Raw genomic sequence first — 19431 nt, 5'->3', positions numbered from 1 at the left:
TGCCTCTCACTACTTGTTTCTGCAGACGAAAGGGGAGAAAGGAGGGACACCAGCAAAGAGACCATGATGCAGCAAGACATAGTTTATATGGATTAATCAGAACTGAACATACAAATACTCCCATCTCCTAGTTCTAATGTAATAAGACCCCAATAAATCATCGGCCCATAGGATTCCAGTTTTAGAGTTAAAAGGGATTTGGGAGTCATCTGAACATCTAATCCCTCATTTTACACCTGAGGGGCAAAGGGCTAAACTGGCTCACTGAGGCAAGCACTGCTAGCAAATGGTAGTCCTGGCTAGGATTCACTCCTAGGGATTCTGACTCCAAATTCAACAATTTCTTCAGAAAGAATACTAGGGCCATGCTGAATAACTGTCTTCTCAGCTATTATCACATAGGCCAATATCACACTCTGAAATGAGAAACAGCCTGTAGACAACCATGCCGATCAGTCAATAAGAATTTAGTGAGGCGCTTACTATGTGCCGGGCACTCTGTAAAACACTAGGGATTCAATGAAAGGCAAAAGATAGTCCCTGCTCTCAACAAATTCACAGTCTAATGGGGAGACAACATGCAAAGAACTTTGCATAAATGAGATACATACAAGATAAATTAAGAGATTAATCAACAGAGGGATAGCCTTAGCACTAAGGGAGATTGGGGAAGACATCTTGTAGACAGTTGAACTTTAGCTGTGACTCAAAGGAAGCCAAGGAAGTCAAGAAGTGAAGATGAGGAGAGAGGGAGTTGCAGGGTATAAAAGACAGTGAACGAAAATGCCTAGAATTAGGTGATGGAATGTCTTGTGCAAGAAAAAGAGAGGAGTGGGGATTGAAGAGTGTGAACTATAAGAAGACTGGAAGGGTACGTAAAACACAGGTAATAGGAGGATTTTTTTTTTTAAGGCAATGGGGGTCAAGTGACTTGCCCAGAGTCACAAAGCTGGGAAGTGTCTGAGGCCAAGATTTGAACCCAGGAACTCCCTTCTCTAGGCCTGGCTCTTAATCCACTGAGCTACCCAGCTGCCCCCATAATAGGAGGATTTTAAAAGTCGCATAGATGGGCAGCTAGTGGATAAGCCAGGCCTGGATTGGGAGGTCCTGAGTTCCAATCTGATCTAGATACTTCCTAGCTGTGTGACCCTAGACAAGTCACTTAACCCAACTGTCTTGCCTTTACCTCTCTTCTGCCTTGGAACCGTACTGATTTGAAGACAGAAGGGAAGGGTTTTTTAAACAATTCCATGTAGAGGATTTTATATTTGGTCCTGGGGGAAATTAGGAGTCACTGGAATTAATTGGATCGTGGAGGGAGCAACAGTGACACGGTCAAATCTATGCTTTTGGATCAATTTGACAACTTATGGAAAAGGATTGGGCAAACCTTAAGGCAGAGAGATCAACCAGCAGGCTACTAGAAGAGTCTAGGCATGAGGTGATGCAGGTCTGGACTAAAATGTGTCAGAGAAAAGAAGACAGTGTTACAGGGTTGAAATAACAGAACTTGGCAAATAATTGGATTGGAGTGGGGAAGGACAGTGTGAGAAAGAGTGAGGAGTCAAGGATGATGCTATATGGCAAGCCTGGGTGACCAAGAGGACAGTGGTGCCCTCCACAGTAACAGGGAAGTTAAGAAGAGAGGATGCTTTGGACATGTTGAATCAAGTTAAAAAAATCCAATAAGCAGTTGGGGTTATAAGCCTGGAAGCCAGAAGAAAAGATAAGGATGGACAAATAAATCTGATAATTATTTGCATAAAGGTGATAGTTGACTTCATGGGAGCTTATGGGAGCATTAATATCTGGCCGCATAATATGAGGCTAAACTATAAATAAATATTGCCATCTACAGTTCCTAGAAAGAGTCTTCTTTATCCTTGTCCTTCCCATAGGGTCAGATCATGCTCCTCTATCACCCTAATGCTAGCCCACATCCACTTCTCACCTGTCCCAAGTTTTGCAAAGACTTGCATGGACTCATCAAAACGTTTCTGACAGAAGAGGTTAAAAGCAAACAGGTTCTTAATGTGATGGATCTGCTGTCGCTTCTCACTATCCGAATCATCTTTCATTTCCTAAAAGAAAGCAAAAATAGGACTTAATGTTCTTGGTTTCATTTCAATAATAAAGAGAATTTATCTTCTACCCAAAATATTAATTCCCTTTCCCAACTATCCTCTTTTGGTTAGATCCGACCCAGAAACCTGGCTCAGAGTCATCTATGACTCTTCCCTCTCCCTTAAATCTAATCTGATGCCCAATCCTATTATGTCTTCATTCTAAAATCTCTTTCAGATTTCTATTCCTTCTGCTGTCATCTTGATCATCAACTCACACTAGCATCTGGTCTAGTTTTCAAAGTACTCCATAATTTGGTCCCATCTATCCATTCATCCTTATATCCCACTACCCTAAACATATGCCTTTTGATTTAAGTCTGGCTGCTCTCCTTCTTGACAATGCTCCCTTACATATATACTTAACCCCAATGTTTATGCTGTGGGCTTTACCTAAAAAGCTCTCTTTCCCTCTACTCATACACAGCCTCCCCACCAATCCTTCAAGGACCAGGCAAAGTGCTATATATGATGAAGCCTTCTCCTACTACTAAAACTTAACCTCGGCTATTTCTTTTCTGGACTCTCAACTGTACTTTCTTATTTTATTTTTTAAACCCTTACCTTCCATCTTAGAATCAATACTGTGTATTGGTTCCACGGCAGAAGAATGGTAGGGGCTAGGCAATGGGGGTTAAGTGATTTGCCCAGGGTCACATAGCTAGGAAGGGTCTGAGACCAGATTTGAACCTAGGACCTCCAATCTCTGGGCCTGGCTCTCAATCCTCTGAGCCACCCAGTTGCCCCCTCAACTGTACTTTTAAATCAATACCAGATTTTAGTATTAAATTGACCTTAAATTATTTAACATCTGAGTTCTGTATTCCCAAACAGAATGTAAGCTAAATGTAATCTAAAACATCTCATATATATGGTAAGCACATAATAAATACTCCCTTAGAAAAGGCAAAAAATGGGGCTTAAGAATCTAAAATTATGTCAAAGGCTATTTTGTGCTACTTAAAAATCAAGTGCTTTTACCCCTAAAAAAACATAAGAGATAAATTGCATGAAGGGAAATTTTTGTCAGACTTTAGGAATATCTGGCAATTATATGCTAAACGAGTTGCTTTTGTTCTTTACATTCTTAAATAAATTACTGAGAATCCCAAAGAACTTTTGTTAAATGGGTTATATCTATCAATATTTAATTATGAGACACTAAAACTGATCATTTTAAAATTTTATTTATTTTTAAAATAACAAACCTATCATATGCTAACAAAAATAATATTTTTGTGGAATATAACTATCTTCTAAAACAAGAAATAGTAAGAATGGCAATGTTTTCCATAAAAGACAGGTGGATCTCATATGTGCTCCTGCATTCAATGTCTTGTAAAAAGTTATTTTGGCTTAAGTATATAAAGAAAATTCAGCCTCACACAGATATATAGTTGAAAAAACAGGAATATTTTCATAGATAAATTACATCTTAGTATAATTATAAACATAGTTTTTGACCTGCTAAGAGGCAGGTGTGAGCTTACTGATTAAGAGTACCGGACCTAAAGGTCAGGAAGATTTAAATTTAAATCCAGCCTCAGACACTGCCTAGCTGTGTGACACTGGGCAAGTCACTTAATCTCCGATTGCCTAACAAACAAATCCACTGGAGAAGAAAATAGCAAACCACTCCAGTATCCCTGAGGGGCCCTTGGACCATACTTTGAGAACTACTAGTTTAGTGGACAGGGCACTGACCTACAAGTCAGGAAGCCTGATCTTAGTCCCAGCTTTTCTTTAAAGGGGCTATGTAACTATGGACAAGTCACACTCTCAGGACCTTGGCTTCCTCACTCCAAAATAAGGGAGTTGGACTAAATGATCTCTAAAGTCTCTTCCAGATCTAACATTCCATGATTTCTCATAGTCAGATGTTCTTTAGCTATGTTAAAACCACAGGGTAAGGTGACTTCACCCCTCAAGCTGTTTTTAGCTAAGCTATGCTACGATGATATGAAATATCACATATTTCAAATACTACTATTAATGCTGATGATGTTACTATCTCTCTGAGTTCCTGGCATCCAAGACCTTCCATAATCTAGCTCTGAACTATCTTTACAGTTTTCCCTCATCTTAAAACTTTTCACATACTTTAGGTTCCAGCTCCACATGTCGTTACACTGAGACATTCATCTCTTTGTTCATGTTAAATACTCCCCTAATGCCTAAATGAACTTCTCTGTTAAAGCCTTACCAAACCTTTAAGGCCCAAATGAAATAGCATATCTCCCATTCCACATTTATCACAACATATTACCTAGACTTCTTATCTGCCTCTATCACATTCTGCCCTCTATTACTATTATTTGTAAATGATTCCTTTATGCCATTGAACTATAAACTCCTTAAAAGCCCGGTCTATGTCATAGCCATCTCTTCATTCCTAGCATGGCATCTTTCATATGGTGATCATTCAACTAGAAGTTGGTTGATTTGAAATGAATTACCTTATATTTGTATATAATACATTTTTCAAAGCATTTTCTTTTATCTGTTTTACAGTACTTTATTTTACTCTCACAACTATTCAGTGAAGTACTATTATCCCCATTTCACACATGAAAAAACCAAGGTCCCCTCAATCTCAGAGACTTCCAATGCCACAAGCAGATGTCATCTGCGAGGGCTGGAATCAAGGTCTTCTGATTCATCTACCATCCTGTGATTATGGAAGCAAAAAAAAAAAGCACCGTGTAATGTACAGTACCCCTTCCACATTGCAACTTCTCCTATTGTGGTTTTGACATAAATTGTAGATCACCATAAGATATTAAATTGGAATTTTGGGGGAGTTTTGCAGAAGCCACACGTGATGCCCAAAGGTCAACAGACAACATGGAAAAAGTTTAGAAACTCAGAAATGTATAAAACAGCCTATGACCAAATACTTAACCCAAATCTTACAATAAGACACTGTAAACATCCTATAAATGAAAAATAAAAAATTCAAATTTCTTCTGAGGTATGTAGGGAAAGCCAAAAACTTTTCCAGATTTTCCATATCACAGAGATGTCACACGTTTAGCTCCCAAGATGTCAAAGGAATATCATACTTAGAATTAGAAGATGCAGGTTTGCATCTCAGGTCTGTCATGTAAGACCTATGTGGCCTTGAGGAAGTCCTTTCACCTCTCTGTGCCTCAGTTTCCTCATCTGCAAAACGAGTGGGGTAGGCTCAATGACTTCAAAGGTCTTTCCCATCTCTGGGTCTGTGAGCCCATGAATATGTGCCAACTGAGAAAAATAGGCTTTGGCTTCCCAGAAAACTGCTCTCAGGGAAACTGTGGAACTCAGGAAGAGAAATTAAATTTACCGCCAACTGCAGTGCCAGTTCAAACTGCTTGTCCTGGAGAAGCTGCTGGATTTGGGTTGCTATAGAGACAGGAATAAGCCGCCAAACGAAATGATTGCTGGCCACATAGACGATGTCCGAACTGGAGGCAGGAGTGAGAGCCATGAAGAAAGAAGCAAAGGAATGAATGGAGTGGTCTTTAGGTGCTCTGAAAGCTCTGGAGGATGAAGTAAAAGGCAAATCCTCACCCTCCAGAGGTAATGAAGCGGGGTCTCTGTAACTCAATGCTCTGCACTAGCAGCCGAGGCTCAAATGTCCGGATCTCCACGTACCGAGGCAACACCGCAATGATATACGGAGGCTGGTGCTCTGTAGAGGGGTGACATGACCTCACATAAGAATCCATTCTGGTCTGAAGAAAGGGGGAGGCTTTCATGCATGGAGCATTATCTGGGGTAGATATTGCACATAAGTGGGATTCTAGGTTACTACTACTCATTAATCATGGGCCAGCTCAAGGGGAAGGACAAAGCTCTATGGATTTACAGATAGTAATTTCACCCAATCCTAGATATTTCCATTCAGAACACCCCAAAAGAAACCTTCCCCTGGGGATTCTCTTTCCTATCAACTACTAGAGAGATAAGCAAGGAGAACAAAGGGAGATCACCATGAGCTGCTGGTGCCCTCTCACAAACAATAGGGATGGGAGGTAAGAAAAAGAGCAAGGATTACTTCCTTTTAAACTGAGGTGTTACTTACAGAGGTCAAGGGGAGGAAACAACAGAGCACTGTTCCTGTGGTGCTGTTCAACATAAGAATCTCACCCAGAACAAAATAAATGGTAGTACAGACTTTAATCAAAGCTAGGTTTTGAAGGAAGATTTTTCTTGTAAAAGTTTGTCCTAGATCATCTCTTTTAGTGATTTGGCTTGTTTGTCCCTTCCCATTCTGACAAAATGAAGGGCAGAGCCCAGATTCAAACCCAAACACCCCTGACTCCAAGTTTGGTGCTCTTGTCATTATCTACTTTTAGTATCCACAGCTTGGCTTGATTATAGATTTTTTTTTTTAATCTCAAGGTTTCATTAATGGTAAAAGGGGCTTTAATGTTATTTTGGACTCTGAAACTGTTCAAACTGTTAGAGAATTAAGAGACTTTCAGAGGCTTCCTACAAGATAATTCTCTCCAGCTACTTGAAACCATGCCTGCCTCAATCCTTCAAGGCTCATTTTTCCCATAGTTTAAGTGGCCAGAGGCTAGAGCTGAGAATCCCATCTCTGATCTCTCTTGGCTACGCCTATGGGACTTTTGCCTCTCTTCCTCCATTTCTGCCTGTGCTAATGCCCTAATCTACCTTTTGGGATACAAGGAAAAGAAGAACTTGAGTCTGTGAAGGGTTTTGAGATATGAAGCTAAAATGCCTTTTCCTGTACGTTGTGCATATATTATACGTGAATGTCTTATTTAATCTAAAATGGCCTAATACCTGAAAAGTATATACAAAGAGGAATTCTTTTAAGCTTTTGGAGGGAAAAAGTCACTTAACCCCAATTACCTAGCCCTTATTACTCTTCTGTCTTAGCACTGGAAAGTATCAATGCTAAGACAAAAGGTAACAGTTTAAAAAAAAACAAAAACTAAAGGATTCAAGCTCATTATCTGAGTGATACTATTTCATGAACAAGAAGCATATTTAGTTTCCAAATATCTAACTACAAACACAATAAAGCTCATTAATAAGGAGATGAAAGATAAAGAATTAGAAATATCAATAATTCACTTCCTTTGTTACCCAGTTTATATACTCTGATAGAGTAAAAGCAGGATCCAAAGAATAATACATAAGCCTGAAATAATATAAACAAAGACAAAATACATAGCAACTGAAATAATACAAACACTAAAAGGCAGCCAAACTGAGATTAATTACAGAATCTAAACTTAAAACATCCTCTCATCAAGGTGGGCAACTCCATCAGCAGAATGCTGCTATATACTTTCAGATACAGCTGTTGGTTAATCAGCTATGCTTAAATGTTTCTTTGTTAAAAAGGAAGGCTCAACTGAAAGTGAGACAGGTAACTGGGAAATGACTATAGTATAAAAGTCAAAGAGCACAATAAAACTTTAATATACATCTATGGAAGGATGTATATGCAAAGAGGATGGGGAGAAGCAGATCTTAATGTGTGCATGGCTATGCAAAGAGAGGTATTATGTAGTCCCAAGATGTCTGGGGCAGATGAACGGGAAGCATGGTCTAGGGCCATCCAGATAGCCTTTGGGAGAATATGTTCTTACTCACTATCCAAGGAAGGGTACTTTAGCAAGAAGAAAGAATATGAGCAGATGCAAAGAAATGGGAAACAACACAATGCATGAAGATACACATCTTTGTCTAATATGGTTATCTGGATTCTCCACTTCCTAAATAATTCTATTTTGGAAAAACAGTAGCTTCTGACAAAGACTAGAATATTCAGTTTTTAATGACTAAAACACTTAATTGCTTGTAATAAGGGAAATGGGGAGGGTGATAAAAACCACACCATACACATCTGAAGCTAATGATTCAGACTACATTCATCAGGAAGGCAAGATGACAAGAGGTGGGGGGGAGGGAGGGATGTAGTAGAGTTAAGGAGGGAACAGCTACACTTGGTTCTCACCCATGGAAATTGGTATATCTGTCCAATTCAAGGCACATTTCTGTGTACAGGTGCCCTCCTCATTCAGTACCACGGTGAGATCATCCTGACCAACAGCTACTTTTCCATCTGCCAGAGGTGCCACCAAGGGTTCCAGTTGCTTTCCTGTTGGAAAGAGCTCTTTGGTGGACCCTTTTCCATCCACCTACAAAAATAAAAAATGTTCAGTACTTAACTTATTCATGTCATAACGATCAAAACTACCAAGAAACTTTTTTATTGAATTAGAAAAAAACTATAACAAAGTTCATTTGGAAGAACAAAAGATCAAGAATATCAAGGGAAATAATGAAAAAAAATGTGGAGGGGAGCCTAGCAGTAATGGATCTTAAACTGTACTATAAAGCAGTGGTCATCAAAACAATATGGTACTGGGTAAGAGACAGAAGGAAGGATTAGTGGAATAGACTTGGGGTAAATAACCTCAGCAAGACACTGTATGATAAACCCAAAGATTCCAGCTTTTGGGACAAAAATCCACTATTTGACAAAAAACTGCCAGGAAAATTGAAAAACTGTCAGGAAAATTGAAAAACTGTTTGGGAGAGATTAGGTTTAGATCAACATCTTACACCCTACACCAAGATAAACTCAGAATAAGTGAATGACTTGAATATAAAAAAAGACACTATAAGTAAATTAGGCAAACACAGAATAGGATACCTGTCAGGTCTCTGGGAAAGGAAAGATTTCAAGACCAAGAAAGAGTTTGAATAAATTACAAAATGTAAAATAAATAATTTTATTACATTAAATTAAAAAGGGTTTGCACAAACAAAACCAATGCAACCAAAATTAGAAGGGAAGCAACAAATTGGGGAAAAAATCTTTATAACAAAAACCTCTGACAAAGGTCTAATTACTCAAATATATAAGGAGCTAAATCAATTGTACAAAAAAAAAATTAAGCCATTCCCTAATTGATAAAAAGGCAAGGGACATGAATAGGCAATTTTCAGGTAAAGAAATCAAAACTATTAATAAACACATGAAAAAATGTTCTAAATCTCTTATAATTAGAGAAGTGCAAATCAAAACAACTCTGAGGTACCACCTCATACCTAGCAGATTGGCTAAAATGACAGCAAAGGAAAGTGGTGAATGTTGGAGGGGATATGGCAAAATAGGGACATTAATGCATTGCTGGTGGATTTGTGAATTGATCCAACCATTCTGGCTGGCAATTTGGAACTATGCCCAAAGGGCTTTAAGAGACTGCCTGCCCTTTGATCCAGCCATACCACTGCTGGGTTTATACTCCAAGAGGTAATAAGGAAAAAGACTTGTAGAAAAATATTTATAGCTGCACTCTTTGTGGTGGCAAAAAATTGGAAAATGAGGGGATGCCCTTCGATTGGGGAATGGCTGAACAAATTGTGATATCTATTGCTGATGAAATATTATTGTGGTCAAAGGAATAATGAACTGGAGGAATTCCATTTGAACTGGAAAGACCTCCAGGAATTGATGCAGAGTGAAAGGAGCAGAACCAGGAGAACCTTATACACAGAGACGAACACACTGTGGTACAATTGAATGTAATGGACTTCTCTACTAGCAGCAGTGCAATGATCTAGGGCAGTGGTTCCCAAACTTTTTTGGCCTACCACCCCCCTTTCCAGAAAAAATATTACTTAGCCCCCTGGAAATTAATTTTTTAAAAATTTTAATAACAATTAATAGGAAAGATAAATGCACCTGTGGCCATCACCACTCCCCTGGATCGCAGCAGCATCCACCAGGGGGCGGTAGCGCCCACTTTGGGAATGAGAAAGAACACTATCCACATGCTGAGAAAGAACTGTGGGAGCAGAAGCACAGAAGAAAAACAACTGCTTGATCACAAGGGTCCATGGGGATTTGATTGAGGATGTAGACTCTAAACCAGAATTGGGCAATCTTTTTAAAGAGGGGGCCAAAGGAAAGGAAATGCTCATCTGTCAGTCTGTTTCTAAGGCAATTCTTTCGAAGTTTCATTGTATTGTATCCTACTCATTATATTCATCAGATTAGGAATAATGTCCTGCAGCCAGAATGGGCTGCATCTGGCCTGTGGGCCATAGTTTGCCCATCACTGCTCTAAATAATCACCCTAGTGCAAATATCAATAATATGGAAATAGGTCTTGATCAATGAGACATGTAAAACCCAGTGGAATTGCACATTGGCTATGGGAGGGAGGTGAGAGGGAGGTAAAGAACATGAATCATGTAACCATGTAAAAATTTTCTTAATAAAAAAAAAAAAAAGTTCAGTACCCTAAAAGTGACCCCATTAGCTAGAATGTTCTTGCTCAAAAATTGACAATCTAAGAACTAGAAAATGATTAATACAGTTTTAGAATCTAAATACCACATAGAAGGTTCACTCTCTTCTCTAACAGAAGAGTAACAACTTGTTTGATAGAGAAAAAGAATTATCAGCCCATATTCATATCTTTAAAATAAAAGTGCCCTCTTATAAGGAGGGCTTCAAAACATTCAGTCTGGGAATTGGATCCACAGTAGCAGGAAGATGGGAAGCCCAAGTCAAGTCAAGTCAATGAGCATTGGCTTAATTGCCCACTAGTGTGCCAGGCACTATGAATAAAAAGAAAAGCAACAAACAAATAAGAAACTAGTCCCAGCTCTCTAACTCAATCTAATGAGAGCCAGTGATACACAACATACATCACACGCATCTATACAATAGCTAAATGATAAATTCACATATGGTTTGTTAGTCAAATCTGTGAAGAAAAAGTCTCAAGTTCTATGTTTTGAGTGGAAGACATATAGCAAAGGAGAAATCTGAGTTTGATTTTGAGTGATATGATATAATACTGGTAGTCTTTTAAAAAAGAGTCAACTGTGCATTGCTGGGCATGAATGAACACTTGGGAAAACCAAGTTGAGCTGGTGCTGCACAGAGCTATTGCTGTTAATCAACCCCCTTTATAGCCAGTGAAGTCCCAGCCTAGAGCTTCATTCTCTCTAGGCCCTGATTAGGGCCTAGTGAGAACAGGAATCATGTCATTTGTCTTGTCATCATTCATACATTTACTTCACACTGACCCACCCAGACTTTCTGCCTCCTTTTTTTTTCTTTTTCCAGGAAATGATGATCAAAGCAATACTACCATTGCTACATAAAAGGACACAACAATCACTTCATAGTTTCTCTCAGGATCCGAGTAATTCAAGGCTATAGGCTACCTAGGGAGAAGCTCTCTTCCCTGCTGACAACTCTTCAATTTCCCACACTCATTGATGGATATCTCTTTCTCACCATGGTTCCTTTCCTTTGAACCCTTTGGAAACATATATACATACATACATACATACATATACATATATATATATATATATATATATATATATATTTTTTTTTTAAACCCTTATTTCTGTCTTAGAACCAATACTTAAATATTGGTTCCAAGGCAAAAGAAGAGTAAGGGCTAGGCATTTGAGGTTAAGTGACTTTCCCAGGGTCACAAAGCTAGGAATTATCTCAGGCTAAATTTGAACCCAGGGCCTCCCTTCAATAGGCCTGGCTTTCTGTCCACTGAGCCACCTAGCTGCCCCTAATCCTCTCTATTTTTTTTTTTTAATTTTTTTTTATTTTAAACCCTTAATTTCTGTGTATTGACTTATAGGTGGAAGAGTGGTAAGGGTGGGCAATGGGGGTCAAGTGACTTGCCCAGGGTCACACAGCTGGGAAGTGTCTGAGGCCGGATTTGAACCTAGGACCTCCCGTCTCTAGGCCTGGCTCTCAATCCACTGAGCCACCCAGCTGCCCCAATCCTCTCTATTTTTAATAAACTATTTTCCCATTAGATTTCCTTTTGGGCTCCCCTCCCTTCTCTACCTGTAATCAGAAAAGCACCATCGCTGACTGCTCTTTATGACTGAATATATCTTCTATGCTCAAAACTCCCTCCCCACCCCCTAAACTTTTACACTAGGCCAAGAGGAGGGGTAGACATGCTTCTTTCTCTTCAATGCCATTTCCAGGCCCACCTTACCCACCATCACTTAATAACTCATTTTCCTCTGAGGTTCACTCCTTCATACTACCACAGATCTAGAGCTGCCTTTCATCTAAAAATCATCTAATAATAATAATAAGAGCTAACATTTATATAGCACTTACTATATGCCAGGCTCTGTGCTAAACACTTTCCAATTATTATCCAATGTCTCATTTTACAAAGGATATATTACCTTCTCCAGATCCTATTGGCTATTACCAGCCAGTTCCCAGATCACTTTCTCGAGGAGTTCAGAACTTGGCTCACAGTTCTCCTTTCCACTCCAACTTCTGATTTATCTCCCATTATTGCCCTCTCATTTACTCTAGGGCAAGAGTTTTTAATTTTTTGTGTATCATGAATTCTTTTTGTGTGTGTGTGTGTGTGTGTGTTAACCTGGTGAAACTTATGGTATCCTTTCCAGAATAATGTTTGAACTGCATAAAATAAAATGCATAGGATTACAAAGGAAACCAACTATATTGAAATATAATTATCAAAATAGTTTCAAAAACAGTTCATAAGGACTCTTGCTCTAGGATGCCTTCAGAAAATCCTGGAAAGACTTATATGAACTGATACAAAGTGAAGTGAGCAGAACCAGAAGAACATTATATACAATAACAGCAATACTATATGATGAACAACTGTGAATGATGTAGCTATTCTCAGCAATACAGTAATCTAAAACAATCCCAAAGACTCATGATGAAAATACCATCTACCTACAGAGAAAGAACTGATGGAAGTCTAAATGCAGACCAAAACATGCCATATTTCACTTTCTTTCTTCTTTTTCTTTTTTTTTCATTTGGTTCAAAATCTCTTCCATAAAATAACTGATATGGGAAAATATTTAGGGTGGGAGAAGAGAGAATTTGGAACTCCAGATTAAAAAACAAAAAAGGAATGTTAAAAATTGTTTTTACATGTAATTGGGGTAAAGATAAAATACTTTTTGGGAAAAAAAAACCCTGCTCTATAGTCTAACCAAAATGGACCACCTATTATATTCTGAGCCCTAATATATAATCTCCTCTCTCTCTACTTTTGTTCCCACTGTTTTTAATGCTTAGTATCCTCCCTTCCCCTCTTCTGCCTGATGATTCTCACCTAGTCTTTAAAGCCCAGTACAACTAAAAGGAAGCTCATTCATGAAGTCTTCCCTGATGCTCTTCACTAATGATACTCCAAGTCTCTAAAGCACTGAAGTACAAGAAAAAATATTAACATGGTATTTGTGTTCGCATCATTCTAACTATAGTTGACAGTAAATTCAATGAAGGAAGGGACCGTGTCTCATCTAAATTTTCTCCCTAGCACCTATAATATTGCTTTGCACAGATTGTGATTAATAAGTATTTATTGATTTTAACTGTGCCAGAGAGTTGCATTTACCATGTGGACATCTCTCTCCTTCTGGCTGTGTAGACAGTGGGATCTTTACAAAACAACACATTCCTCCAACTATGTTCTACTGAGTCAAGTTGATGACTTACCCTTATGAGATAGTAGTCTCTCTTGAAACCCACACAAATAGAATTTTCACACCATGCCATGGACTTGGGCACATCTGGTACACTAAAGTCCCCCTGAAGAAAGAGGGAGTCAATTCATCTGAGAAAGACGTTAAGAATCAAAGATCATGATCTGCTATCCCTACCCTCATGCCCAGGGTGGAGCACAGTATTGAATCTGCTACCAAACACTGAACAAGATGTCTGGCATGAGATAAATACCCACTGGCTCAAAGAAGAATCTGAAGGTGGGATGGTGAGTGAATTTGTATCCCAGATATCTCTTAAAAGTAAGGAAGAACTTGGAGAAATGAGGAGCAGACTTTTATTATTTAGGGAGATTTTTTTTAACTGGACCTGCAATATCATCAGTGTAAAGAGTACACTGAGGAACTTAATTATCAACGCAGCTCATCACCTGGCACCCAGAGATTAAGTAACTAGCCCAGGGCCACACAGTGAGTATATTGCCCAGTCTTTCTGAGTCCAAGACTGGCTTTCTAACTGCTAGGTCATTCATTCTCTGGGAGAATCAAAACACTGAAAACCTGGATTTTTGCTACAAGCCATTTGGGAGGCCTTCAGAGCGAATGCCAACCCTAGCAAGGGCTTACGTCCTGGCTCACAATGGACCTTACCTGTAGTTCATGAAATTCTCTGTCCTTCCAAAAATATAGCTGGAGTTTCTTCTTCACAGCCACACACATCCTCAGTACCTCCTCACCTGTTTCAGTGTGCTGATGAAAGAATCACAAGCATTGTCAACAACAGCAGAGCAAATGAAAATCCTACTGTCATGCCATAGAACTGCCAACTAGCTCAAAGCCAAGATGCAGCTGAAAATGAATACTCCCATTATGTTTCAAATGAGTTAGTTTAAGATAATCTCAATGATTCACTTATAAAATTCATGGTATCAGAGAAGCCCATTAGAATGCTGCTGGTGCCCAAAATATGTTCAGAAACTGAGTGAAGAAGAAAGACCAACATCTCAGCCATCCTTTTTCCAGATTGCCTACAAAACCTAAATAGGAGCTACAGATTTAATAAATGTTCAATTCAAACCATATAGGCTTATGCCTAGGTAAATTACATTTTTTTTCTTTTTTGATGTCTCACACATATAAGCATATTATTCTTGATATAAACTGGATTTGAGGTCAGCAATCTATGACAAATATGTCCCAAACAGCTCACAGTTCAATTTTCAGTGATTAGTTGCTGCCAATATGTCCCCTTGCCCTCTTCTCTCCTTGGTGTCCCTCTCTACATCCTATTCCCTAATTAAAAGCTCTCTGTCAATTCTGGTTTTCTAAAGTCAGCACAAAATTAGGCTCTCCCATTCCCCACCAGGCCAGCTCTTAATAGCTGGAAACTTATAAACACTCAATTCTTCACCCTCCTGTCAAGTCAGTGACTGGTCGGACAACCTTTCAACATCCTGGAGCATAATAGAAAGCAAGAGCCCAAGGCCTTACCAAGGCAAACCATTTAAGATTAGTAACCTATGGCCTAGATGAGTCTTGCAAAACTATGTATGGCGATCCTTTAACTTGTGACACTAAAATCATATTCTATGTAGATTTATTATGTACATACACATAACATATATGTACCTATAGGAATACATATACAGATACATGCACACACACACATATATACACACAAAGATGTCATTCAGAAAAAAAATTGTTAACAGTATTCTTGCTTTCTTTCTGCCAATCTATCTCCCTCGGCTCTTTTTAAATCTTTCCTCAAATCCATCTCCCAAAAAGAGTCTTTCTTGGTTTATCATACTGAAGTCTGATCCATTCTATAATTTTTATCTTTTCCATATTATGTTCCCAGTTGGTACAATATTATTTGGTTTTGCTAATATGTTGTTTGTTACTGTTATTAGATACACACACATATCATTTTTCTAGTCCCTCAGAAAACAATGACCTTGTGCAAAGGAATGAATTTAGGACTAAGAAGGAACAAAAGAAATGTAAAACTTGATCTCTCCTCTTGAGGAAATAATCATTGAGTTGGGATGACCAAAATGTACAAACATGAAATGAATCAGTAACAATAAGAAGCAACATATTAGCAAAAACAAAACAAAGTAACGACTGGAAACATAAATGTGGAAAGGATAAAAATGAGAGAAGGGGTCAGACCTGAGGAGAATAAATCAAGAAAGACTCCCTGTAGAAGGTGGATTTGGGGCCAGATTTGAAAAGAGGTGAGATAGAGAGACTGGCCCAAAGGAAGAAAGAACACTGTGAATGTATCTATTGCTTCCAATTGAAATAATAAGCTTCCTGAGGACAAAGACTATGTATTTATGCTTTCCATATTTTCTGTAACTCAAAGTTCAGTGGTGACTGTGGAAGTTGATTTAATGGTCTCCTTTTATTATGTTTTTATGTATATATATATATATATATATATATATATATATATATATATATATATATATATATATGTGTGTGTGTGTGTGTATATATATATATATAGTTAATAGGGATCTCTATGAGAATAGTCAACATATATAGTCCTTTTATTATGTTTATATATAAGTATATATATACATATACAAATATATATATATACATATACAAATACAAATACAAATATATATATATAGTCAATAGGGATCTCTATGGGAAAACTTTAATCCTAGGCTACCATTCTCTCATTCAGACTGCTTTTGGTCTGGGGTCTTAAAGGCCATATCAATGGAGCAAAATCTGGGTCAGCCATATTGGAAAGGCTTCAGTGATAATAGATGAAAACTGCTTTCAGAGGACTAGTTTAGCAAACAATGAGGCCCATAATCAGGAGGCTGAATTAAGGGTGAAATCTTGGGTTATGGTAACCCATCACAAAGAATGAAAAACCTTGGATAAGTTTGTTTATCTGCACCCACAAGAATACCCTATCAATGACAAAAACTTCACTTAAGGAGATGCAGAAAGGTACCAGACCTGAAATTTCATTGCTAAAGGGAAGTCCCAGGGGGAAAACTACCCCTACTAATACAGATTGACCCCTCTCTGCAATTTATAATGTTAATGGCCCACAACACTGAGAGATTAATGACTTGTCTGGAATCATAAGCTAGTGTGTATTAGAGATAAGATTTGAACCCAGGTCTTCCAAGTTCTGAAAACAGCTCTCTATATAATCTGTCAACTGTCTCCCATTGAAATACTTAAGCACTGGTATAAATATAGGCCATATTTTCCTGCAAATCTGCCTTATACAAGAGTTCGGTTTATAATTGTATTTTTAACACAGGGGACAACAAAAGACAGAGAGCAGTGATAATAAAAATGAATACTTAATGTTTATTTGAATGACAAGATAAAAAAGTTTTTATAGTAAAAAAAATGTTTAAACTCTTAACTTTTACCTTAGTATCAATTCTTTTTTTTAAACCCTTACCTTCCATCTTAGAATCAGTACTGTATGCAGAAGAGTGGTTAAGGGCTAGGCAAAGGAAGTTAAATGACTTGTCCAAGGTCACACAGGAAGAATCTGAGGCCAGATTTGTTGCTAAGACCTCCCATCTCTAGGCCTGGCTCTTAATCCACTAAGTCACTTAGCTGCCCCCTCTTAGTATCAATTCTGAGGCAGAAGAGCAGCAAGGGCTAAGCAATCAGAATGAAGTGACTTGCCCAGGGTCACACAGCTAGGGTTCTTGGAGAAACACACCTAAGTTTATAGCAGGGTTTCACCCCAAGATGGGAGATTCAAACTCCATTCAGTCCAGAAGTAAGAAAAGGATTTTATTTGAAGAAGAGGTTTTTAAGATAGTATAATAGTCTAGGCTGGTGGAATGACCTTAGGGGCTGGTAGAGTAGCACAGGAGCTGGTGGAATAGCAGCCTCTGTGGTGGAATAGCCCCTTGAGCTGATGGAATAGCCCCATAGCCCTGGGCTGATGGAACAGTCTCTGAATTGGCGGAATAAGTAGCTCTCCAGGCACAGGGGAACAGCCTTGGAGCTGATGGAATAGCAGTTCTGGAGCTAACAGAATAGCCTGGGAGCTAATTAAGAAGTGTCTGAGGCCAGATTTGAACCCTCCCAACTCTAGGCATGGCATTCTATCTACTGTGCTATCTTACATACCCCTAGTAAGACTTTGACGATATAACTTTGTGCGATTATTTTTCAGTGTGTTTCTCTGTACTTTCTTCCCCTTTAAAGAAAGGTAATTTTTTTAGGGGCACAGCTTATTTGGAAGTTGGTCTATGTTCAAACTAAAGCAAATATTTTTTTTTCTGCTATTTTGGAAAACCCATGAAACTAGTCTACTCCATTAAGTAAGAAATACATAAAAAAAAGAATCAATAATCTTGCCTTTACTTACCTGGAGGTCACAGGTAAACAGAGATGCCCCCTTTGCCTTTGAAACTGTAGTGATTTGTTGAAATGTCAATAGGTCATGAACATAAATGTTATTTTCTGTTTTAAAAGAGACATACAATTACTTTTCAGTCATTCAACAGAGGAAGAGAAGGGATTTGATATGGGAAGTCTTAAAAACACCTCAGAGCAAACCTTTACAAATACTGGTCACAAAACTAAAAAATGTATAATCTTTAGAGTAGGGATTCCTAACTTATTTTGTGTCCAGGACCCCTTTGGCCATCTAATGAATCCATCTCAGAATAAATTTCTTTTTAAAAATTCTTACCCTCAGAATCCCATTCCCATTTGGGGGTAGTTTAAGTGACTGAAGCATTTCTGTTCCCTTTTTTCAGAAGTAAAGAGTTAAGTAAAGATACAAAACATGAGCCTAGAAAAGGATTCTAAAGAGTAACATGGAGGGATCCAGACAAGCAAGGAAATCCAGGGAATTTTATCCCAACTGAAAGTCAAAGACTCCTTTTTTCCTCAGAGACGTATGGGTTCCAAGGTATAAGAGGAGTAAGGACTAAGTAACTGGGGTTAAATGACCTTCCCAGAGTCACACAGCTAGGTAATATCAGATGCCACCTTTGATCTCTCAACTCCAGGCCTGGCACTCTATCCACTAAGCCACCTAGCTGTCCCTCAGAATAATGCTCTTAAATGCATAAAATATAATATAGAGAATCACAAAGTATTATACCTTTGTGATTATACTAAATTATGCCAAAATACAATTATTAGAAACAAACAGAAAATAAAACCCAAGTTTGCAGATGCCAAATTAAGAACCTCTTGAAAAAGGAACAAAATGAAAAATTGATTTCAGTTTCAGAAAAAGATGACATTCACTTTTATGTATCAACCATAAAAATTTTTTCAGGAAGTGACTACATCAGATTTATGATCTCTCTCTTCAATCAATTTTTATCAAATGCTTCCTATATTCAAAACCCTTTGGTAGGGGGTAGAAGTAGTACAGTAGTGAAATGTGTAAAGTCCCTGACCAAACAGTTTCTACTTTCCTGAGGTGTCAGGGCTGGAGACAGGACATAGACACAAATCAAAACAACACAAGGCAGGAAGTGACAAGGATAAAGCAAAATCCAGCCAGTATACATTGTAGGAAAATTTGAGGAAAGAGAATTTCAGTGGTCAGTTGGGGGTGAGTAATTAAGGAAGGCCTCAAGGAGGAAGTGCCAACTAAGCTGAGTTTAGAAGAAAGAAAAAAATTCTAATAGGTAGAGAGGAGTAGGAAGTGTGTTCCAAATCTATATGAATGCATGGAGGTGAGATACTGCAGGACAGAAGTGAGTTAAGAGTCCAGTTTCCTGGAAAGGAGTGAATGGAGAGATGTAGTGTGAAATAA

The 19431-nt window shown here is 38.3% G+C and overlaps 1 protein-coding gene across 2 annotated transcripts in view; it reads right to left on the bottom strand.

Annotated features, from left to right (window-relative positions):
* VPS39 (VPS39 subunit of HOPS complex) overlaps positions 1-19431 on the bottom strand; it is a 65502-nt gene that overhangs the window by 26729 nt on the left and 19342 nt on the right. For both annotated transcript variants that reach the window (XM_044665110.1, XM_044665111.1), the window contains 7 exons: positions 18022-18116; positions 14301-14399; positions 13645-13737; positions 8098-8281; positions 5673-5793; positions 5446-5566; positions 1952-2081 (listed from right to left, as the gene is read on the bottom strand). In XM_044665110.1, the coding sequence (XP_044521045.1) occupies positions 1952-2081; positions 5446-5566; positions 5673-5793; positions 8098-8281; positions 13645-13737; positions 14301-14399; positions 18022-18116 (843 nt within the window). The remainder of the gene's footprint in view (positions 1-1951; positions 2082-5445; positions 5567-5672; positions 5794-8097; positions 8282-13644; positions 13738-14300; positions 14400-18021; positions 18117-19431) is intronic.

Source organism: Gracilinanus agilis, chromosome 2 (assembly GCF_016433145.1).
Source record: "Gracilinanus agilis isolate LMUSP501 chromosome 2, AgileGrace, whole genome shotgun sequence".
Lineage (NCBI taxonomy): Eukaryota > Metazoa > Chordata > Mammalia > Didelphimorphia > Didelphidae > Gracilinanus > Gracilinanus agilis.
Note: the sequence above shows the minus strand (reverse complement) of the source record. Positions and strands in the feature narration are given on the sequence as shown.